This window comes from Oncorhynchus mykiss, unplaced genomic scaffold (assembly GCF_013265735.2).
Source record: "Oncorhynchus mykiss isolate Arlee unplaced genomic scaffold, USDA_OmykA_1.1 un_scaffold_169, whole genome shotgun sequence".
NCBI classification, from domain to species: Eukaryota; Metazoa; Chordata; class Actinopteri; order Salmoniformes; family Salmonidae; genus Oncorhynchus; species Oncorhynchus mykiss.
In genome coordinates, this window is record NW_023493669.1 from 727,751 (window position 1) to 752,500 (window position 24,750).

The following is a 24,750-nucleotide window of genomic DNA, read 5'->3' on the forward strand; positions in this document are numbered from 1 at the left end:
CTTCGGTTTAGTTTAACCCTAACCTTCGGTTCAGTTTAACCCTAACCCTAACCTTCGGTTTAGTTTAACCCTAACCTTCGGTTTAGTTTAACCCTAACCTTTGGTTTAGTTTAACCCTAACTCTTTATTGAAAAGGATCCCATGCTTTCCATTGCTACCAGTTTTTTTCTCTGCTCTAATAATTAAGGGCATCGTTTGAAAATTGCAGTTACAACTGGATCATAGTTTAGGTGGAGCTGCACAACTGAGTCCTTAAAGGGGAAATGACGTCTCAAAAGGGCAATGACGTACTTTGTAACATAGAAACCAATCATGTATTTGTGGAGTGAATAATAAATCATAATTAACATGAACTGTTTATAATAATAATCATTAATATGAAAAACAATCAGGATGAATGGGGGATATGCAGATAGATAAACCCCCATGCTTCAGAATTAGTATTATAGCAAGGATGCTGCATCAGTTGGGCTACAGGTGATAATGCTGCAACAGTCAGGCTACAGGTGATAATGCTAATCAGTCAGGCTACAGGTGATAATGCTGTAGCAGTCAGGCTACAGGTGATAATATTAATCAGTCAGGCTACAGGTGATAATGCTGCAACAGTCAGGCTACAGGTGATAATATTAATCAGTCAGGCTACAGGTGATAATGCTGCAACAGTCAGGCCACAGGTGATAATATTAATCAGTCAGGCTACAGGTGATAATGCTATAGCAGTCAGGCTACAGGTGGAAATGCTATAGCAGTTGGGCTACAGGTGATAATGCTGCAACAGTTAGGCTACAGGTGATAATGCTGCAACAGTCAGGCTACAGGCGATAATGCTGTATCAGTTGGGCTACAGGTGATAATGCTGTAGCAGTTGGGCTACAGGTGATAATGCTGTAGCAGTTGGGCTACAGGTGATAATGCTGTAGCAGTTGGGATATAGGTGATAATGCTGTATCAGTTGACACAAGGTGATAATGCTGCAACAGTTGGATTAAGGAGGAGGTACTGCTCTGTTTCAGCTGGTATGGTCAGTCTAGCTGTATGAAGGAGAAGGTACTGCTCTGTTTCAGCTGGTATGGTCAGTCTAGCTGTATGGAGGAGAAGGTACTGCTCTGTTTCAGCTGGTATGGTCAGTCTAGCTGTATGGAGGAGAAGGTACTGCTCTGTTTCAGCTGGTATGGTCAGTCTAGCTGTATGGAGGAGAAGGTACTGCTCTGTTTCAGCTGGTATGGTCAGTCTAGCTGTATGGAGGAGAAGGTACTGCTCTGTTTCAGCTGGTATGGTCAGTCTAGCTGTATGGAGGAGAAGGTACTGCTCTGTTTCAGCTGGTATGGTCAGTCTAGCTGTATGGAGGAGAAGGTACTGCTCTGTTTCAGCTGGTATGGTCAGTCTAGCTGTATGGAGGAGAAGGTACTGCTCTGTTTCAGCTGGTATGGTCAGTCTAGCTGTATGGAGAAGGTACTGCTCTGTTTCAGCTGGTATGGTCAGTCTAGCTGTATGGAGGAGGTACTGCTCTGTTTCAGCTGGTATGGTCAGTCTAGCTGAATGGAGGAGAAGGTACTGCTCTGTTTCAGCTGGTATGGTCAGTCTAGCTGTACGAAGGAGAAGGTACTGCTCTGTTTCAGCTGGTATGGTCAGTCTAGCTGTATGGAGAAGGTACTGCTCTGTTTCAGCTGGTATGGTCAGTCTAGCTGTATAGAGGAGAAGGTACTGCTCTGTTTCAGCTGGTATGGTCAGTCTAGCTGTATGAAGGAGAAGGTACTGCTCTGTTTCAGCTGGTATGGTCAGTCTAGCTGTATGGAGGAGGAGGTACTGCTCTGTTTCAGCTGGTATGGTCAGTCTAGCTGTATGGAGAAGGTACTGTCTCTGTTTCAGCTGGTATGGTCAGTCTAGCTGTATGGAGAAGGTACTGCTCTGTTTCAGCTGGTATGGTCAGTCTAGCTGTATGGAGGAGAAGGTACTGTCTCTGTTTCAGCTGGTATGGTCAGTCTAGCTGTATGGAGGAGAAGGTATTGCTCTGTTTCAGCTGGTATGGTCAGTCTAGCTGAATGGAGGAGAAGGTACTGCTCTGTTTCAGCTGGTATGGTCAGTCTAGCTGAATGGAGGAGAAGGTACTGCTCTGTTTCAGCTGGTATGGTCAGTCTAGCTGTATGGAGAAGGTACTGCTCTGTTTCAGCTGGTATGGTCAGTCTAGCTGAATGGAGGAGAAGGTACTGCTCTGTTTCAGCTGGTATGGTCAGTCTAGCTGAATGGAGGAGAAGGTACTGCTCTGTTTCAGCTGGTATGGTCAGTCTAGCTGTATGAAGGAGAAGGTACTGCTCTGTTTCAGCTGGTATGGTCAGTCTAGCTGTATGGAGGAGGTACTGCTCTGTTTCAGCTGGTATGGTCAGTCTAGCTGTATGGAGGAGAAGGTACTGCTCTGTTTCAGCTGGTATGGTCAGTCTAGCTGTATGGAGGAGGTACTGCTCTGTTTCAGCTGGTATGGTCAGTCTAGCTGTATGGAGAAGGTACTGCTCTGTTTCAGCTGGTATGGTCAGTCTAGCTGAATGGAGGAGGTACTGCTCTGTTTCAGCTGGTATGGTCAGTCTAGCTGTATGGAGAAGGTACTGCTCTGTTTCAGCTGGTATGGTCAGTCTAGCTGTATGGAGGAGAAGGTACTGCTCTGTTTCAGCTGTTATGGTCAGTCTAGCTGTATGGAGGAGAAGGTACTGCTCTGTTTCAGCTGGTATGGTCAGTCTAGCTGTATGGAGAAGGTACTGCTCTGTTTCAGCTGGTATGGTCAGTCTAGCTGTATGGGGGAGAAGGTACTGCTCTGTTTCAGCTGGTATGGTCAGTCTAGCTGTATGGAGGAGAAGGTACTGCTCTGTTTCAGCTGGTATGGTCAGTCTAGCTGTATGGAGGAGAAGGTACTGCTCTGTTTCAGCTGGTATGGTCAGTCTAGCTGTATGGAGAAGGTACTGCTCTGTTTCAGCTGGTATGGTCAGTCTAGCTGTATGGAGAAGGTACTGCTCTGTTTCAGCTGGTATGGTCAGTCTAGCTGTCTGGAGGAGAAGGTACTGCTCTGTTTCAGCTGGTATGGTCAGTCTAGCTGTATGGAGGAGGAGGTACTGCTCTGTTTCAGCTGGTATGGTCAGTCTAGCTGTATGGAGAAGGTACTGCTCTGTTTCAGCTGTTATGGTCAGTCTAGCTGTATATCCGTGACCTATGACATGTTTGGATCCTTCTTGACTGTAATGTGATTTGTGGATTGAAACAAAGTATTTGAAACGTCTCTGTGTTTGTCTAGGACGTGGAGCGTCCTTACCTCCCTCCAGGCAGTATTTGAAACGTCTCTGTGTTAGTCTAGGACGTGGAGCGTCCCTACCTCCCTCCAGACAGTATTTGAAACGTCTCTGTGTTAGTCTAGGACGTGGAGCGTCCCTACCTCCCTCCAGACAGTATTAGAAACATCTCTGTGTTAGTCTAGGACGTGGAGCGTCCCTACCTCCCTCCAGACAGTATTAGAAACGTCTCTGTTTTAGTCTAGGACGTGGAGCGTCCCTACCTCCCTCCAGACAGTATTAGAAACGTCTCTGTGTTAGTCTAGGACGTGGAGCGTCCCTACCTCCCTCCAGACAGTATTTGAAACGTCTCTGTGTTAGTCTAGGACGTGGAGCATCCCTACCTCCCTCCAGACAGTATTTGAAACGTCTCTGTGTTTGTGTTAGTCTAGGACGTGGAGCTTCCCTACCTCCCTCCAGACAGTATTAGAAACGTCTCTGTGTTTGTGTTAGTCTAGGACGTGGAGCGTCCCTACCTCCCTCCAGGCAGTATTTGAAACGTCTCTGTGTTAGTCTAGGACGTGGAGCGTCCCTACCTCCCTCCAGACAGTATTAGAAACGTCTCTGTGTTAGTCTAGGACGTGGAGCGTCCCTACCTCCCTCCAGACAGTATTTGAAACGTCTCTGTGTTTGTCTAGGACGTGGAGCGTCCCTACCTCCCTCTAGACAGTATTTGAAACGTCTCTGTGTTTGTGTTTGTCTAGGACGTGGAGCGTCCTTACCTCCCTCCAGACAGTATTAGAAACGTCTCTGTGTTTGTGTTTGTCTAGGACGTGGAGCGTCCCTACCTCCCTCCAGACAGTATTTGAAACGTCTCTGTGTTAGTCTAGGACGTGGAGCGTCCCTACCTCCCTCCAGACAGTATTTGAAACGTCTCTGTGTTAGTCTAGGACGTGGAGCGTCCCTACCTCCCTCCAGACAGTATTAGAAACGTCTCTGTGTTAGTCTAGGACGTGGAGCGTCCTTACCTCCCTCTAGACAGTATTAGAAACGTCTCTGTGTTTGTCTAGGACGTGGAGCGTCCCTACCTCCCTCTAGACAGTATTTGAAACGTCTCTGTGTTTGTCTAGGACGTGGAGCGTCCCTACCTCCCTCCAGAAAGTATTTGAAACGTCTCTGTATTTGTGTTAGTCTAGGACGTGGAGCGTCCCTACCTCCCTCCAGACAGTATATGAAACGTCTCTGTGTTAGTCTAGGACGTGGAGCGTCCCTACCTCCCTCCAGACAGTATTTGAAACGTCTCTGTGTTAGTCTAGGACGTGGAGCGTCCCTACCTCCCTCCAGACAGTATTTGAAACGTCTCTGTGTTAGTCTAGGACGTGGAGCATCCCTACCTCCCTCCAGACAGTATTAGAAACGTCTCTGTGTTTGTCTAGGACGTGGAGCGTCCTTACCTCCCTCCAGACAGTATTTGAAACGTCTCTGTGTTAGTCTAGGACGTGGAGCGTCCCTACCTCCCTCCAGACAGTATTTGAAACGTCTCTGTGTTAGTCTAGGACGTGGAGCGTCCCTACCTCCCTCTAGAAAGTATTTGAAACATCTCTGTGTTAGTCTAGGACGTGGAGCGTCCCTACCTCCCTCCAGACAGTATTAGAAACGTCTCTGTGTTTGTGTTAGTCTAGGACGTGGAGCGTCCTTACCTCCCTCCAGACAGTATTAGAAACGTCTCTGTGTTAGTCTAGGACGTGGAGCATCCCTACCTCCCTCCAGACAGTATTTGAAACGTCTCTGTGTCTGTGTTTGTCTAGGACGTGGAGCGTCCCTACCTCCCTCCAGACAGTATTAGAAACGTCTCTGTGTTAGTCTAGGACGTGGAGCATCCCTACCTCCCTCTAGACAGTATTTGAAACGTCTCTGTGTCTGTGTTCGTCTAGGACGTGGAGCGACCCTACCTCCCTCTAGACAGCATTTGAAACGTCTCTGTGTTAGTCTAGGACGTGGAGCGTCCCTACCTCCCTCCAGACAGTATTTGAAACGTCTCTGTGTTAGTCTAGGACGTGGAGCGTCCCTACCTCCCTCCAGACAGTATTAGAAACGTCTCTGTGTTAGTCTAGGACGTGGAGCGTCCCTACCTCCCTCCAGACAGTATTTGAAACGTCTCTGTGTTAGTCTAGGACGTGGAGCGTCCCTACCTCCCTCCAGACAGTATTTGAAACGTCTCTGTGTTTGTCTAGGACTTGGAGCGTCCCTACCTCCCTCCAGACAGTATTTGAAACATCTCTGTGTTTGTGTTAGTCTAGGACGTGGAGCGTCCCTACCTCCTTCCAGACAGTATTTGAAACGTCTCTGTGTTAGTCTAGGACGTGGAGCGTCCCTACCTCCCTCCAGACAGTATTTGAAACGTCTCTGTGTTTGTCTAGGACGTGGAGCGTCCCTACCTCCCTCCAGACAGTATTAGAAACGTCTCTGTGTTAGTCTAGGACGTGGAGCGTCCCTACCTCCCTCTAGACAGTATTTGAAACGTCTCTGTGTTAGTCTAGGACGTGGAGCGTCCCTACCTCCCTCCAGACCGTATTTGAAACGTCTCTGTGTTTGTCTAGGACGTGGAGCGTCCCTACCTCCCTCCAGACAGTATTAGAAACGTCTCTGTGTTAGTCTAGGACGTGGAGCGTCCCTACCTCCCTCCAGACAGTATTAGAAACGTCTCTGTGTTTGTGTTTGTCTAGGACGTGGAGCGTCCCTACCTCCCTCCAGACAGTATTTGAAACGTCTCTGTGTTAGTCTAGGACGTGGAGCGTCCCTACCTCCCTCCAGACAGTATTTGAAACGTCTCTGTGTCTGTGTTTGTCTAGGACGTGGAGCGTCCCTACCTCCCTCCAGGCAGTATTTGAAACGTCTCTGTGTTAGTCTAGGACGTGGAGCGTCCCTACCTCCCTCCAGACAGTATTTGAAACGTCTCTGTGTTAGTCTAGGACGTGGAGCGTCCCTACCTCCCTCTAGACAGTATTTGAAACGTCTCTGTGTTTGTGTTAGTCTAGGACGTGGAGCGTCCCTACCTCCCTCCAGACAGTATATGAAACGTCTCTGTGTTTGTCTAGGACGTGGAGCGTCCCTACCTCCCTCCAGACAGTATTAGAAACGTCTCTGTGTTTGTCTAGGACGTGGAGCGTCCCTACCTCCCTCCAGACAGTATTTGAAACGTCTCTGTGTTTGTGTTTGTCTAGGACGTGGAGCGTCCCTACCTCCCTCCAGACAGTATTAGAAACGTCTCTGTGTTTGTCTAGGACGTGGAGCGTCCCTACCTCCCTCCAGACAGTATTAGAAATGTCTCTGTGTTAGTCTAGGACGTGGAGCGTCCCTCCCTCCCTCCAGACAGTATATGAAACGTCTCTGTGTTTGTCTAGGACGTGGAGCGTCCCTACCTCCCTCCAGACAGTATTTGAAACGTCTCTGTGTTTGTGTTAGTCTAGGACGTGGAGCATCCCTACCTCCCTCCAGACAGTATTTGAAACGTCTCTGTGTTTGTCTAGGACGTGGAGCGTCCCTACCTCCCTCCAGACAGTATATGAAACGTCTCTGTGTTTGTCTAGGACGTGGAGCGTCCCTACCTCCCTCCAGACAGTATTAGAAACGTCTCTGTGTCTGTGTTTGTCTAGGACGTAGAGCGTCCCTACCTCCCTCCAGACAGTATTTGAAACGTCTCTGTGTTTGTCTAGGACGTGGAGCGTCCCTACCTCCCTCCAGACAGTATTAGAAACGTCTCTGTGTTAGTCTAGGACTTGGAGCGTCCCTACCTCCCTCCAGACAGTATTAGAAACGTCTCTGTGTTTGTGTTAGTCTAGGACGTGGAGCGTCCCTACCTCCCTCCAGACAGTATTTGAAACGTCTCTGTGTTAGTCTAGGACGTGGAGCGTCCCTACCTCCCTCCAGACAGTATTAGAAACGTCTCTGTGTTAGTCTAGGACGTGGAGCGTCCCTACCTCCCTCCAGACAGTATATGAAACGTCTCTGTGTTTGTCTAGGACGTGGAGCGTCCCTACCTCCCTCCAGACAGTATTAGAAACGTCTCTGTGTTAGTCTAGGACGTGGAGCGTCCCTACCTCCCTCCAGACAGTATTAGAAACGTCTCTGTGTTAGTCTAGGACGTGGAGCGTCCCTACCTCCCTCCAGACAGTATTTGAAACGTCTCTGTGTTTGTCTAGGACGTGGAGCGTCCCTACCTCCCTCCAGACAGTATTAGAAACGTCTCTGTGTCTGTGTTAGTCTAGGACGTGGAGCGTCCCTACCTCCCTCCAGACAGTATTTGAAACGTCTCTGTGTTTGTCTAGGACGTGGAGCGTCCCTACCTCCCTCTAGACAGTATTAGAAACGTCTCTGTGTTAGTCTAGGACGTGGAGCGTCCCTACCTCCCTCCAGACAGTATTAGAAACGTCTCTGTGTTAGTCTAGGACGTGGAGCGTCCCTACCTCCCTCCAGACAGTATTAGAAACATCTCTGTGTCTGTGTTTGTCTAGGACGTGGAGCGTCCCTACCTCCCTCCAGACAGTATTTGAAACGTCTCTGTGTCTGTGTTAGTCTAGGACGTGGAGCGTCCCTACCTCCCTCCAGACAGTATTAGAAACATCTCTGTGTCTGTGTTAGTCTAGGACGTGGAGCGTCCCTACCTCCCTCCAGACTGTATTTGAAACGTCTCTGTGTCTGTGTTAGTCTAGGACGTGGAGCGTCCCTACCTCCCTCCAGACAGTATTTGAAACGTGTCTGTGTTTGTCTAGGACGTGGAGCGTCCTTACCTCCCTCCAGACAGTATTTGAAACGTCTCTGTGTTTGTCTAGGACGTGGAGCGTCCCTACCTCCCTCCAGACAGTATTTGAAACGTCTCTGTGTTAGTCTAGGACGTGGAGCGTCCCTACCTCCCTCCAGACAGTATTTTAAACGTCTCTGTGTTTGTGTTAGTCTAGGACGTGGAGCGTCCCTACCTCCCTCCAGACAGTATTTGAAACGTCTCTGTGTTAGTCTAGGACGTGGAGCGTCCCTACCTCCCTCCAGACAGTATTTGAAACGTCTCTGTGTTTGTGTTTGTCTAGGACGTGGAGCGTCCCTACCTCCCTCCAGACAGTATTAGAAACGTCTCTGTGTTTGTCTAGGACGTGGAGCGTCCCTACCTCCCTCCAGACAGTATATGAAACGTCTCTGTGTTTGTCTAGGACGTGGAGCGTCCCTACCTCCCTCCAGACAGTATTAGAAACGTCTCTGTGTTAGTCTAGGACGTGGAGCGTCCTTACCTCCCTCTAGACAGTATTAGAAACGTCTCTGTGTTTGTCTAGGACGTGGAGCGTCCCTACCTCCCTCTAGACAGTATTTGAAACGTCTCTGTGTTTGTCTAGGACGTGGAGCGTCCCTACCTCCCTCCAGAAAGTATTTGAAACGTCTCTGTATTTGTGTTAGTCTAGGACGTGGAGCGTCCCTACCTCCCTCCAGACAGTATATGAAACGTCTCTGTGTTAGTCTAGGACGTGGAGCGTCCCTACCTCCCTCCAGACAGTATTTGAAACGTCTCTGTGTTAGTCTAGGACGTGGAGCGTCCCTACCTCCCTCCAGACAGTATTTGAAACGTCTCTGTGTTAGTCTAGGACGTGGAGCATCCCTACCTCCCTCCAGACAGTATTAGAAACGTCTCTGTGTTTGTCTAGGACGTGGAGCGTCCTTACCTCCCTCCAGACAGTATTTGAAACGTCTCTGTGTTAGTCTAGGACGTGGAGCGTCCCTACCTCCCTCCAGACAGTATTTGAAACGTCTCTGTGTTAGTCTAGGACGTGGAGCGTCCCTACCTCCCTCTAGAAAGTATTTGAAACATCTCTGTGTTAGTCTAGGACGTGGAGCGTCCCTACCTCCCTCCAGACAGTATTAGAAACGTCTCTGTGTTTGTGTTAGTCTAGGACGTGGAGCGTCCTTACCTCCCTCCAGACAGTATTAGAAACGTCTCTGTGTTAGTCTAGGACGTGGAGCATCCCTACCTCCCTCCAGACAGTATTTGAAACGTCTCTGTGTCTGTGTTTGTCTAGGACGTGGAGCGTCCCTACCTCCCTCCAGACAGTATTAGAAACGTCTCTGTGTTAGTCTAGGACGTGGAGCATCCCTACCTCCCTCTAGACAGTATTTGAAACGTCTCTGTGTCTGTGTTCGTCTAGGACGTGGAGCGACCCTACCTCCCTCTAGACAGCATTTGAAACGTCTCTGTGTTAGTCTAGGACGTGGAGCGTCCCTACCTCCCTCCAGACAGTATTTGAAACGTCTCTGTGTTAGTCTAGGACGTGGAGCGTCCCTACCTCCCTCCAGACAGTATTAGAAACGTCTCTGTGTTAGTCTAGGACGTGGAGCGTCCCTACCTCCCTCCAGACAGTATTTGAAACGTCTCTGTGTTAGTCTAGGACGTGGAGCGTCCCTACCTCCCTCCAGACAGTATTTGAAACGTCTCTGTGTTTGTCTAGGACTTGGAGCGTCCCTACCTCCCTCCAGACAGTATTTGAAACATCTCTGTGTTTGTGTTAGTCTAGGACGTGGAGCGTCCCTACCTCCTTCCAGACAGTATTTGAAACGTCTCTGTGTTAGTCTAGGACGTGGAGCGTCCCTACCTCCCTCCAGACAGTATTTGAAACGTCTCTGTGTTTGTCTAGGACGTGGAGCGTCCCTACCTCCCTCCAGACAGTATTAGAAACGTCTCTGTGTTAGTCTAGGACGTGGAGCGTCCCTACCTCCCTCTAGACAGTATTTGAAACGTCTCTGTGTTAGTCTAGGACGTGGAGCGTCCCTACCTCCCTCCAGACCGTATTTGAAACGTCTCTGTGTTTGTCTAGGACGTGGAGCGTCCCTACCTCCCTCCAGACAGTATTAGAAACGTCTCTGTGTTAGTCTAGGACGTGGAGCGTCCCTACCTCCCTCCAGACAGTATTAGAAACGTCTCTGTGTTTGTGTTTGTCTAGGACGTGGAGCGTCCCTACCTCCCTCCAGACAGTATTTGAAACGTCTCTGTGTTAGTCTAGGACGTGGAGCGTCCCTACCTCCCTCCAGACAGTATTTGAAACGTCTCTGTGTCTGTGTTTGTCTAGGACGTGGAGCGTCCCTACCTCCCTCCAGGCAGTATTTGAAACGTCTCTGTGTTAGTCTAGGACGTGGAGCGTCCCTACCTCCCTCCAGACAGTATTTGAAACGTCTCTGTGTTAGTCTAGGACGTGGAGCGTCCCTACCTCCCTCTAGACAGTATTTGAAACGTCTCTGTGTTTGTGTTAGTCTAGGACGTGGAGCGTCCCTACCTCCCTCCAGACAGTATATGAAACGTCTCTGTGTTTGTCTAGGACGTGGAGCGTCCCTACCTCCCTCCAGACAGTATTAGAAACGTCTCTGTGTTTGTCTAGGACGTGGAGCGTCCCTACCTCCCTCCAGACAGTATTTGAAACGTCTCTGTGTTTGTGTTTGTCTAGGACGTGGAGCGTCCCTACCTCCCTCCAGACAGTATTAGAAACGTCTCTGTGTTTGTCTAGGACGTGGAGCGTCCCTACCTCCCTCCAGACAGTATTAGAAATGTCTCTGTGTTAGTCTAGGACGTGGAGCGTCCCTCCCTCCCTCCAGACAGTATATGAAACGTCTCTGTGTTTGTCTAGGACGTGGAGCGTCCCTACCTCCCTCCAGACAGTATTTGAAACGTCTCTGTGTTTGTGTTAGTCTAGGACGTGGAGCATCCCTACCTCCCTCCAGACAGTATTTGAAACGTCTCTGTGTTTGTCTAGGACGTGGAGCGTCCCTACCTCCCTCCAGACAGTATATGAAACGTCTCTGTGTTTGTCTAGGACGTGGAGCGTCCCTACCTCCCTCCAGACAGTATTAGAAACGTCTCTGTGTCTGTGTTTGTCTAGGACGTAGAGCGTCCCTACCTCCCTCCAGACAGTATTTGAAACGTCTCTGTGTTTGTCTAGGACGTGGAGCGTCCCTACCTCCCTCCAGACAGTATTAGAAACGTCTCTGTGTTAGTCTAGGACTTGGAGCGTCCCTACCTCCCTCCAGACAGTATTAGAAACGTCTCTGTGTTTGTGTTAGTCTAGGACGTGGAGCGTCCCTACCTCCCTCCAGACAGTATTTGAAACGTCTCTGTGTTAGTCTAGGACGTGGAGCGTCCCTACCTCCCTCCAGACAGTATTAGAAACGTCTCTGTGTTAGTCTAGGACGTGGAGCGTCCCTACCTCCCTCCAGACAGTATATGAAACGTCTCTGTGTTTGTCTAGGACGTGGAGCGTCCCTACCTCCCTCCAGACAGTATTAGAAACGTCTCTGTGTTAGTCTAGGACGTGGAGCGTCCCTACCTCCCTCCAGACAGTATTAGAAACGTCTCTGTGTTAGTCTAGGACGTGGAGCGTCCCTACCTCCCTCCAGACAGTATTTGAAACGTCTCTGTGTTTGTCTAGGACGTGGAGCGTCCCTACCTCCCTCCAGACAGTATTAGAAACGTCTCTGTGTCTGTGTTAGTCTAGGACGTGGAGCGTCCCTACCTCCCTCCAGACAGTATTTGAAACGTCTCTGTGTTTGTCTAGGACGTGGAGCGTCCCTACCTCCCTCTAGACAGTATTAGAAACGTCTCTGTGTTAGTCTAGGACGTGGAGCGTCCCTACCTCCCTCCAGACAGTATTAGAAACGTCTCTGTGTTAGTCTAGGACGTGGAGCGTCCCTACCTCCCTCCAGACAGTATTAGAAACATCTCTGTGTCTGTGTTTGTCTAGGACGTGGAGCGTCCCTACCTCCCTCCAGACAGTATTTGAAACGTCTCTGTGTCTGTGTTAGTCTAGGACGTGGAGCGTCCCTACCTCCCTCCAGACAGTATTAGAAACATCTCTGTGTCTGTGTTAGTCTAGGACGTGGAGCGTCCCTACCTCCCTCCAGACTGTATTTGAAACGTCTCTGTGTCTGTGTTAGTCTAGGACGTGGAGCGTCCCTACCTCCCTCCAGACAGTATTTGAAACGTGTCTGTGTTTGTCTAGGACGTGGAGCGTCCTTACCTCCCTCCAGACAGTATTTGAAACGTCTCTGTGTTTGTCTAGGACGTGGAGCGTCCCTACCTCCCTCCAGACAGTATTTGAAACGTCTCTGTGTTAGTCTAGGACGTGGAGCGTCCCTACCTCCCTCCAGACAGTATTTTAAACGTCTCTGTGTTTGTGTTAGTCTAGGACGTGGAGCGTCCCTACCTCCCTCCAGACAGTATTTGAAACGTCTCTGTGTTAGTCTAGGACGTGGAGCGTCCCTACCTCCCTCCAGACAGTATTTGAAACGTCTCTGTGTTTGTGTTTGTCTAGGACGTGGAGCGTCCCTACCTCCCTCCAGACAGTATTAGAAACGTCTCTGTGTTTGTCTAGGACGTGGAGCGTCCCTACCTCCCTCCAGACAGTATATGAAACGTCTCTGTGTTTGTCTAGGACGTGGAGCGTCCCTACCTCCCTCCAGACAGTATTTTAAACGTCTCTGTGTTTGTGTTTGTCTAGGACGTGGAGCGTCCCTACCTCCCTCTAGACAGTATTTGAAACGTCTCTGTGTTTGTCTAGGACGTGGAGCGTCCCTACCTCCCTCCAGACAGTATTAGAAACGTCTCTGTGTTAGTCTAGGACGTGGAGCATCCCTACCTCCCTCCAGACAGTATTTGAAACGTCTCTGTGTTTGTGTTTGTCTAGGACGTGGAGCGGGGTCGTGTGGAGGTTTTCTACGCCGCCGCCGTTGACCTCCCTGACCTCCCTTTCTCTGTGACCCGGAACCAAGACATCTTCAGGAAGTATGACATCACACAAGACTCCGTGCTGCTAGTCCGACAGGTTAGTCAGAGACAGAGGTCGTGTCTGTCTGTCTGTCTGTCGCTCTGTCGCTCTGTCTGTCTGTCTGTCTGTCTGTCTGGTCTGGTCTGGTCTTGTCTCGTCTACCCTACCCTACCCTACCCTTGTACAGGTATTGAAGGTAACCTGTGTGTGTAGTCTACCCCTGTACAGGTATTGAAGGTAACCAGTCAGATGACTAAAGAGGATCTCATCTCCTTCATCACCGTTCATCAACTGGAGCTGGTTACTGAATACAACGGACAGGTACACACTCACATAAAATACACTCACATAAAATACACTCACATAAAATACACTCACATAAAATACACTCACATAAAATACACACTCATACGTACACACACATGCCCAGACGCATGTGTAGCAGATGGAGATTTGTAAAGTCATTCCTCAGCATGAAATGTCTCCACTAGCCAGCTATAAATTGTCTCCACTAGCTAGCTTTAAAATGTCTCCACTAGCTAGCTTTAAAATGTATCCACTAGCTAGCTTTAAAATGTCTCAACTAGCTAGCTTTAAAATGTCTCCACTAGCTAGCTTTAAAATGTCTCAACTAGCTAGCTTTAAAATGTCTCAACTAGCTAGCTTTAAAATGTCTCCACTAGCTAGCTTTAAAATGTCTCAACTAGCTAGCTTTAAAATGTCTCCACTAGCTAGCTTTAAAATGTCTCCACTAGCTAGCTTTAAAATGTCTCCACTAGCTAGCTTTACAATGTCTCCACTAGCTAGCTTTAAAATGTCTCCACTAGCTAGCTTTACAATGTCTCCACTAGCTAGCTTTAAAATGTCTCCACTAGCTAGCTTTAAAATGTCTCCACTAGCTAGCTTTACAATGTCTCCACTAGCTAGCTTTAAAATGTCTCAACTAGCTAGCTTTAAAATGTTTCAACTAGCTAGCATTAAAATGTCTCAACTAGCTAGCTTTAAAATGTCTCCACTAGCTAGCTTTAAATTGTCTCCACTAGCTAGCTTTAAAATGTCTCCACTAGCTAGCTTTAAAATGTCTCCACTAGCTAGCTTTAAAATGTCTCAACCAGCTAGCTTTAAAATGTCTCCACTAGCTAGCTTTAAAATGTCTCCGCTAGCTAGCTTTAAAATGTCTCCACTAGCTAGCTTTAAAATGTCTCCGCTAGCTAGCTTTAAAATGTCTCCGCTAGCTAGCTTTAAAATGTCTCCACTAGCTAGCTTTACAATGTCTCCACTAGCTAGCTTTAAAATGTCTCCACTAGCTAGCTTTACAATGTCTCCACTAGCTAGCTTTAAAATGTCTCCACTAGCTAGCTTTAAAATGTCTCCACTAGCTAGCTTTACAATGTCTCCACTAGCTAGCTTTAAAATGTCTCCACTAGCTAGCTTTAAAATGTCTCCACTAGCTAGCTATAAAATGTCTCCACTAGCTAGCTTTACAATGTCTCCACTAGCTAGCTATAAAATGTCTCCACTAGCTAGCTTTAAAATGTCTCCACTAGCTAGCTTTAAAATGTCTCCACTAGCTAGCTTTAAAATGTCTCCACTAGCTAGCTTTAAAATGTCTCAACTAGCTAGCTTTAAAATATCTCCACTAGCTAGCTTTAAAATGTCTCCACTAGCTAGCTTTAAAATGTCTCCACTAGCTAGCTTTAAAATGTCTCAACTAGCTAGCTTTAAAATGTCTCCACTAGCTAGCTTTAAAATGTCTCCGCTAGCTAGCTTTAAAATGTCTCCACTAGCTAGCTTTAAAATGTCTCCACTAGCTAGCTTTAAAATGTCTCCGCTAGCTAGCTTTAAAATGTCTCCACTAGCTAGCTTTAAAATGTCTCCACTAGCTAGCTTTAAAATGTCTCCACTAGCTAGCTTTAAAATGTCTCCACTAGCTAGCTTTAAAATGTCTCAACTAGCTAGCTTTAAAATATCTCCACTAGCTAGCTTTAAAATGTCTCCACTAGCTAGCTTTAAAATGTCTCCACTAGCTAGCTTTAAAATGTCTCAACTAGCTATTTTTAAAATGTCTCCACTAGCTAGCTTTAAAATGTCTCCGCTAGCTAGCTTTAAAATGTCTCCACTAGCTAGCTTTAAAATGTCTCCACTAGCTAGCTTTAAAATGTCTCCGCTAGCTAGCTTTAAAATGTCTCCACTAGCTAGCTTTACAATGTCTCCACTAGCTAGCTTTAAAATGTCTCCACTAGCTAGCTTTACAATGTCTCCACTAGCTAGCTTTAAAATGTATCCACTAGCTAGCTTTAAAATGTCTCCACTAGCTAGCTTTACAATGTCTCCACTAGCTAGCTTTAAAATGTCTCCACTAGCTAGCTTTAAAATGTCTCCACTAGCTAGCTATAAAATGTCTCCACTAGCTAGCTTTACAATGTCTCCACTAGCTAGCTATAAAATGTCTCCACTAGCTAGCTTTAAAATGTCTCCACTAGCTAGCTTTAAAATGTCTCCACTAGCTAGCTTTAAAATGTCTCCACTAGCTAGCTTTAAAATGTCTCAACTAGCTAGCTTTAAAATATCTCCACTAGCTAGCTTTAAAATGTCTCCACTAGCTAGCTTTAAAATGTCTCCACTAGCTAGCTTTAAAATGTCTCCACTAGCTAGCTTTAAAATGTCTCCACTAGCTAGCTTTACAATGTCTCCACTAGCTAGCTTTAAAATGTCTCCACTAGCTAGCTTTAAAATGTCTCCACTAGCTAGCTTTAAAATGTCTCCACTAGCTAGCTTTAAAATGTCTCCACTAGCTAGCTTTAAAATGTCTCCACTAGCTAGCTTTAAAATGTCTCCACTAGCTAGCTTTAAAATATCTCCACTAGCTAGCTTTAAAATGTCTCCACTAGCTAGCTTTAAAATGTCTCCACTAGCTAGCTTTAAAATGTCTCCACTAGCTAGCTTTAAAATGTCTCCGCTAGCTAGCTTTAAAATGTCTCCACTAGCTAGCTTTACAATGTCTCCATTGGGGATGGGAATGATGTGTTCAGCTGTGTTGCTTTTACTCCAAACATAACGTTTTGCATTGTTGCCAAAAAGTTCAATTTTGGTTTCATCTGACCAGAGCACCTTCTTCCACATGTTTGGTGTGTCTCCCAGGTGGCTTGTGGCAAACTTTAAACGACACTTTTTATGGATATCTTTAAGAAATGGCTTTCTTCTTGCCACTCTTCCATAAAGGCCAGATTTGTGCAATATACGACTGATTGTTGTCCTATGGACAGAGTCTCCCACCTCAGCTGTAGATCTCTGCAGTTCATCCAGAGTGATCATGGGCCTCTTGGCTGCATCTCTGATCAGTCTTCTCCTTGTATGAGCTGAAAGTTTAGAGGGACGTCCAGGTCTTGGGATGTTTAAAGCTTGGGAAATCTTTTTGTATCCAAATCCGGCTTTAAACTTCTTCACAGCAGTATCTCGGACCTGCCTGGTGTGTTCCTTGTTCTTCATGATGCTCTCTGCGCTTTTAACGGACCTCTGAGACTATCACAGTGCAGGTGCATTTATACGGAGACTTGATTACACACAGGTGGATTGTATTTATCATCATTAGTCATTTAGGTCAACATTGGATCATTCAGAGATCCTCACTGAACTTCTGGAGAGAGTTTGCTGCACTGAAAGTAAAGGGGCTGAATAATTTTGCACGCCAATTTTTCAGTTTTTGATTTGTTAAAAAAGTTAGAAATATCCAATTAATGTCGTTCCACTTCATGATTGTGTCCCACTTGTTGTTGATTCTTCACAAAAAAATACAGTTTTATATCTTTATGTTTGAAGCCTGAAATGTGGCAAAAGGTCGCAAAGTTCAAGGGGGCCGAATACTTTTGCAATGCACTGTAGCATTCTAGTTTGCTCTGTTTTTTTTGTTAATTCTTTCCAATGGGTCAAGTAATTATCTTTTTGTTTTCTCATGATTTGGTTGGGTCTAATTGTGCTGCTGTCCTGGGGCTCTGTGGGGTCTGCTTGTGTTTGTGAACAGAGCCCCAGGACCAGCTTGCTTAGGGGACTCTTCTCCAGGTACATCTCTCTGTAGGTGATGGCTCTGTGGGGTCTGCTTGTGTTTGTGAACAGAGCCCCAGGACCAGCTTGCTTAGGGGACTCTTCTCCAGGTTCATCTCTCTGTAGGTGATGGCTTTGTGGGGTGTGTTTGTGAACAGAGCCCCAGGACCAGCTTGCTTAGGGGACTCTTCTCCAGGTTCATCTCTCTGTAGGTGATGGCTCTGTGGGGTCTGCTTGTGAACAGAGCCCCAGGACCAGCTTGCTTAGGGGACTCTTCTCCAGGTTCATCTCTCTGTAGGTGATGGCTCTGTGGGGTCTGCTTGTGTTTGTGAACAGAGCCCCAGGACCAGCTTGCTTAGGGGACTCTTCTCCAGGTTCATCTCTCTGTAGGTGATGGCTCTGTGGGGTCTGCTTGTGTTTGTGAACAGAGCCCCAGGACCAGCTTGCTTAGGGGACTCTTCTCCAGGTGCATCTCTCTGTAGGTGATGGCTCTGTAGGGTGTGTTTGTGTTTGTGAACAGAGCCCCAGGACCAGCTTGCTTAGGGGACTCTTCTCCAGGTTCATCTCTCTGTAGGTGATGGCTCTGTGGGGTGTGTTTGTGAACAGAGCCCCAGGACCAGCTTGCTTAGGGGACTCTTCTCCAGGTTCATCTCTCTGTGGGGCGTGTTTGTGTTTGTGAACAGAGCCCCAGGACCAGCTTGCTTAGGGGACTCTTCTCCAGGTTCATCTCTCTGTAGGTGATGACTCTGTGGGGTCTGCTTGTGTTTGTGAACAGAGCCCCAGGACCAGCTTGCTTAGGGGACTCTTCTCCAGGTTCATCTCTCTGTAGGTGATGGCTTTGTGGGGTGTGTTTGTGAACAGAGCCCCAGGACCAGCTTGCTTAGGGGACTCTTCTCCAGGTTCATCTCTCTGTAGGTGATGGCTCTGTGGGGTCTGCTTGTGAACAGAGCCCCAGGACCAGCTTGCTTAGGGGACTCTTCTCCAGGTTCATCTCTCTGTAGGTGATGGCTCTGTGGGGTCTGCTTGTGTTTGTGAACAGAGCCCCAGGACCAGCTTGCTTAGGGGACTCTTCTCCAGGTTCATCTCTCTGTAGGTGATGGCTCTGTGGGGTCTGCTTGTGTTTGTGAACAGAGCCCCAGGACCAGCTTGCTTAGGGGACTCTTCTCCAGGTGCATCTCTCTGTAGGTGATGGCTCTGTAGGGTGTGTTTGTGTTTGTGAACAGAGCCCCAGGACCAGCTTGCTTAGGGGACTCTTCTCCAGGTTCATCTCTCTGTAGGTGATGGCTCTGTGGGGTGTGTTTGTGAACAGAGCCCCAGGACCAGCTTGCTTAGGGGACTCTTCTCCAGGTTCATCTCTCTGTAGGTGATGGCTCTGTGGGGTGTGTTTGTGAACAGAGCCCCAGGACCAGCTTGCTTAGGGGACTCTTCTCCAGGTTCATCTCTCTGTAGGTGATGGCTCTGTGGGGTCTGCTTGTGAACAGAGCCCCAGGACCAGCTTGCTTAGGGGACTCTTCTCCAGGTTCATCTCTCTGTAGGTGATGGCTCTGTGGGGTCTGCTTGTGAACAGAGCCCCAGGACCAGCTTGCTTAGGGGACTCTTCTCCAGGTTCATCTCTCTGTAGGTGAAGGCTCTGTGGGGTCTGTTTGTGAACAGAGCCCCAGGACCAGCTTGCTTAGGGGACTCTTCTCCAGGTTCATCTCTCTGTAGGTGATGGCTCTGTGGGGTCTGCTTGTATACAGAGCCCCAGGACCAGCTTGCTTAGGGGACTCTTCTCCAGGTTCATCTCTCTGTAGGTGATGGCTCTGTGGGGTCTGCTTGTGAACAGAGCCCCAGGACCAGCTTGCTTAGGGGACTCTTCTCCAGGTTCATCTCTCTGTAGGTGATGGCTCTGTGGGGTCTGCTTGTGTTTGTGAACAGAGCCCCAGGACCAGCTTGCTTAGGGGACTCTTCTCCAGGTTCATCTCTCAGTAGGTGATGGCTCTGTGGGGTCTGCTTGTGTTTGTGAACAGAGCCCCAGGACCAGCTTGCTTAGGGGACTCTTCTCCAGGTTCATCTCTCAGTAGGTGATGGCTCTGTGGGGTCTGTTTGTGAACAGAGCCCCAGGACCAGCTTGCTTAGGGGACTCTTCTCCAGGTTCATCTCTCTGTAGGTGATGGCTTTGTTATGGAAGGTTTGGGAATCGCTTCCTTTTGGTTGTAGAATTTATTAACTGCTCTTTTCTGGATTTTGATAAATAGTGGGTATCGGCCTAATTCTGCTCTGCATGCATTATTTGGTGTTTCTCTCTCTCTCTCTCTCTCTCTCTCTCTCTCTATCTCTATCTCCCTCCCTCCAGACAGCCAGCCGTATCCTCTCCTCTCCAGTGTTAAATCACGCCATTCTGTTTGTCAATAAGACTGATGAACGGTTTCAGACGGTCTACTCTGACTTCCAGGCTGCTGCTGCCTCCTACAGGGGAAAGGTAGGTACTACAACACAACTACTATAATACACACTGCTGCTGCCCCCTACAGGGGAACTATAGGTACTACAACACAACTACTATAATACACACTGCTGCTGTCCTCTACAGGGGAACTATAGGTACTACAACACAACTACTATAATACACACTGCTGCTGCCCCCTACAGGGGAACTATAGGTACTACAACACAACTACTATAATACACACTGCTGCTGCCCCCTACAGGGGAACGATAGGTACTACAACACAACTACTATAATACACACTGCTGCTGTCCCCTACAGGGGAACGATAGGTACTACAACACAACTACTATAATACACAGGGGAACTATAGGTACTACAACACAACTACTATAATACACACTGCTGCTGCCCCCTACAGGGGAACGATAGGTACTACAACACAACTACTATAATACACAGGGGAACTATAGGTACTACAACACAACTACTATAATACACACTGCTGCTGCCCCCTACAGGGGAACTATAGGTACTACAACACAACTACTATAATACACAGGGGAACTATAGGTACTACAACACAACTACTATAATACACACTGCTGCTGTCCTCTACAGGGGAACTATAGGTACTACAACACAACTACTATAATACACAGGGGAACTATAGGTACTACAACACAACTACTATAATACACACTGCTGCTGCCCCCTACAGGGGAACTATAGGTACTACAACACAACTACTATAATACACAGGGGAACTATAGGTACTACAACACAACTACTATAATACACACTGCTGCTGTCCTCTACAGGGGAACTATAGGTACTACAACACAACTACTATAATACACAGGGGAACTATAGGTACTACAACACAACTACTATAATACACACTGCTGCTGTCCTCTACAGGGGAACTATAGGTACTACAACACAACTACTATAATACACAGGGGAACTATAGGTACTACAACACAACTACTATAATACACACTGCTGCTGTCCTCTACAGGGGAACTATAGGTACTACAACACAACTACTATAATACACAGGGGAACTATAGGTACTACAACACAACTACTATAATACACACTGCTGCTGCCCCCTACAGGGGAACTATAGGTACTACAACACAACTACTATAATACACACTGCTGCTGTCCCCTACAGGGGAACTATAGGTACTACAACACAACTACTATAATACACAGGGGAACTATAGGTACTACAACACAACTACTATAATACACACTGCTGCTGCCCTCTACAGGGGAACTATAGGTACTACAACACAACTACTATAATACACACTGCTGCTGCCCCCTACAGGGAAACTATAGGTACTACAACACAACTACTATAATACACACTGCTGCTGTCCTCTACAGGGGAACTATAGGTACTACAACACAACTACTATAATACACAGGGGAACTATAGGTACTACAACACAACTACTATAATACACACTGCTGCTGTCCCCTACAGGGGAACTATAGGTACTACAACACAACTACTATAATACACAGGGGAACTATAGGTACTACAACACAACTACTATAATACACACTGCTGCTGTCCCCTACAGGGGAACTATAGGTACTACAACACAACTACTATAATACACAGGGGAACTATAGGTACTACAACACAACTACTATAATACACACTGCTGCTGCCCCCTACAGGGGAACTATAGGTACTACAACACAACTACTATAATACACACTGCTGCTGCCCTCTACAGGGGAACTATAGGTACTACAACACAACTACTATAATACACACTGCTGCTGCCCCCTACAGGGGAACTATAGGTACTACAACACAACTACTATAATACACAGGGGAACGACAGGTTCTACAACACAACTACTATAATACACACTGCTGCTGCCCCCTACAGGGGAACTGTAGGTACTACAACACAACTACTATAATACACAGGGGAACTATAGGTACTACAACACAACTACTATAATACACACTGCTGCTGCCCCCTACAGGGGAACGATAGGTACTACAACACAACTACTATAATACACACTGCTGCTGCCCCCTACAGGGGAACTATAGGTACTACAACACAACTACTATAATACACACTGCTGCTGTCCCCTACAGGGGAACTATAGGTACTACAACACAACTACTATAATACACACTGCTGCTGCCCCCTACAGGGGAACTATAGGTACTACAACACAACTACTATAATACACACTGCTGCTGTCCCCTACAGGGGAACTATAGGTACTACAACACAACTACTATAATACACACTGCTGCTGCCCTCTACAGGGGAACTATAGGTACTACAACACAACTACTATAATACACACTGCTGCTGCCCCCTACAGGGGAACTATAGGTACTACAACACAACTACTATAATACACACTGCTGCTGCCCCCTACAGGGGAACTATAGGTACTACAACACAACTACTATAATACACACTGCTGCTGTCCTCTACAGGGGAACTATAGGTACTACAACACAACTACTATAATACACACTGCTGCTGCCCCCTACAGGGGAACTATAGGTACTACAACACAACTACTATAATACACACTGCTGCTGCCCCCTACAGGGGAACTATAGGTACTACAACACAACTACTATAATACACACTGCTGCTGCCCCTACAGGGGAACTATAGGTACTACAACACAACTACTATAATACACACTGCTGCTGCCCTCTACAGGGGAACTATAGGTACTACAACACAACTACTATAATACACACTGCTGCTGCCCCCTACAGGGGAACTATAGGTACTACAACACAACTACTATAATACACACTGCTGCTGCCCCCTACAGGGGAACTATAGGTACTACAACACAACTACTATAATACACAGGGGAACTATAGGTACTACAACACAACTACTATAATACACACTGCTGCTGTCCTCTACAGGGGAACTATAGGTACTACAACACAACTACTATAATACACACTGCTGCTGTCCCCTACAGGGGAACTATAGGTACTACAACACAACTACTATAATACACACTGCTGCTGTCCTCTACAGGGGAACTATAGGTACTACAACACAACTACTATGATACACAGGGGAACTATAGGTACTACAACACAACTACTATAATACACACTGCTGCTGTCCTCTACAGGGGAACTATAGGTACTACAACACAACTACTATAATACACAGGGGAACTATAGGTACTACAACACAACTACTATAATACACACTGCTGCTGCCCCCTACAGGGGAACTATAGGTACTACAACACAACTACTATAATACACACTGCTTCTGCCCCCTACAGGGGAACTATAGGTACTACAACACAACTACTATAATACACAGGGGAACTATAGGTACTACAACACAACTACTATAATACACACTGCTGCTGCCCCCTACAGGGGAACTATAGGTACTACAACACAACTACTATAATACACAGGGGAACTATAGGTACTACAACACAACTACTATAATACACACTGCTGCTGTCCCCTACAGGGGAACTATAGGTACTACAACACAACTACTATAATACACAGGGGAACTATAGGTACTACAACACAACTACTATAATACACACTGCTGCTGTCCTCTACAGGGGAACTATAGGTACTACAACACAACTACTATAATACACAGGGGAACTATAGGTACTACAACACAACTACTATAATACACACTGCTGCTGCCCCCTACAGGGGAACTATAGGTACTACAACACAACTACTATAATACACAGGGGAACTATAGGTACTACAACACAACTACTATAATACACACTGCTGCTGTCCTCTACAGGGGAACTATAGGTACTACAACACAACTACTATAATACACAGGGGAACTATAGGTACTACAACACAACTACTATAATACACACTGCTGCTGCCCCCTACAGGGGAACTATAGGTACTACAACACAACTACTATAATACACACTGCTTCTGCCCCCTACAGGGGAACTATAGGTACTACAACACAACTACTATAATACACAGGGGAACTATAGGTACTACAACACAACTACTATAATACACACTGCTGCTGCCCCCTACAGGGGAACTATAGGTACTACAACACAACTACTATAATACACAGGGGAACTATAGGTACTACAACACAACTACTATAATACACACTGCTGCTGTCCCCTACAGGGGAACTATAGGTACTACAACACAACTACTATAATACACAGGGGAACTATAGGTACTACAACACAACTACTATAATACACACTGCTGCTGTCCTCTACAGGGGAACTATAGGTACTACAACACAACTACTATAATACACAGGGGAACTGTAGGTACTACAACACAACTACTATAATACACACTGCTGCTGCCCCCTAATGGGGAACTGTAGGTACTACAACACAACTACTATAATACACACTGCTGCTGCCCCCTACAGGGGAACTATAGGTACTACAACACAACTACTATAATACACACTGCTGCTGCCCCCTACAGGGGAAGTATAGGTACTACAACACAACTACTATAATACACACTGCTGCTGCCCCCTACAGGGGAACTATAGGTACTACAACACAACTACTATAATACACAGGGGAACGACAGGTACTACAACACAACTACTATAATACACACTGCTGCTGCCCCCTACAGGGGAACTATAGGTACTACAACACAACTACTATAATACACACTGCTGCTGTCCTCTACAGGGGAACTATAGGTACTACAACACAACTACTATAATACACACTGCTGCTGCCCTCTACAGGGGAACTATAGGTACTACAACACAACTACTATAATACACACTGCTGCTGCCCCCTACAGGGGAACTATAGGTACTACAACACAACTACTATAATACACACTGCTGCTGCCCCCTACAGGGGAACTGTAGGTACTACAACACAACTACTATAATACACAGGGGAACGACAGGTACTACAACGCAACAACTATAATAGTCCCTCCACCTCCTCCCTCCCCTCTCCGCCCCTCCATCTCCTCCCTACCACCCTACCTCCCTAACCTCAACTCCCCTCCATCTCTTCCCTACCTCCCTCCCCTCTCCGTCCACCCAACTCCTCCCTACCTCCCTCCCCTCCCCTCTCCGTCCCTCCACCTCCTCCCGCCCCTCTCCGTCCTTCCACCTCCTCCCTGACCTATCCGTCCCTCCATCTCCTCCCTACCTCCCTCCCCTCTCCGTCCCTCCACCTCCTCCCTCCCCTC

At 47.2% G+C, this 24,750-nt stretch overlaps 1 protein-coding gene across 1 annotated transcript in view; it reads left to right on the forward strand.

Annotated features, from left to right (window-relative positions):
- LOC118947585 (protein disulfide-isomerase-like) overlaps positions 1-24,750 on the forward strand; it is a 70,796-nt gene that overhangs the window by 17,194 nt on the left and 28,852 nt on the right. The window contains exons 4-6 of the mRNA XM_036972515.1: positions 12,968-13,105; positions 13,262-13,369; positions 19,425-19,550. Of these exons, the coding sequence (XP_036828410.1) occupies positions 12,968-13,105; positions 13,262-13,369; positions 19,425-19,550 (372 nt within the window). The remainder of the gene's footprint in view (positions 1-12,967; positions 13,106-13,261; positions 13,370-19,424; positions 19,551-24,750) is intronic.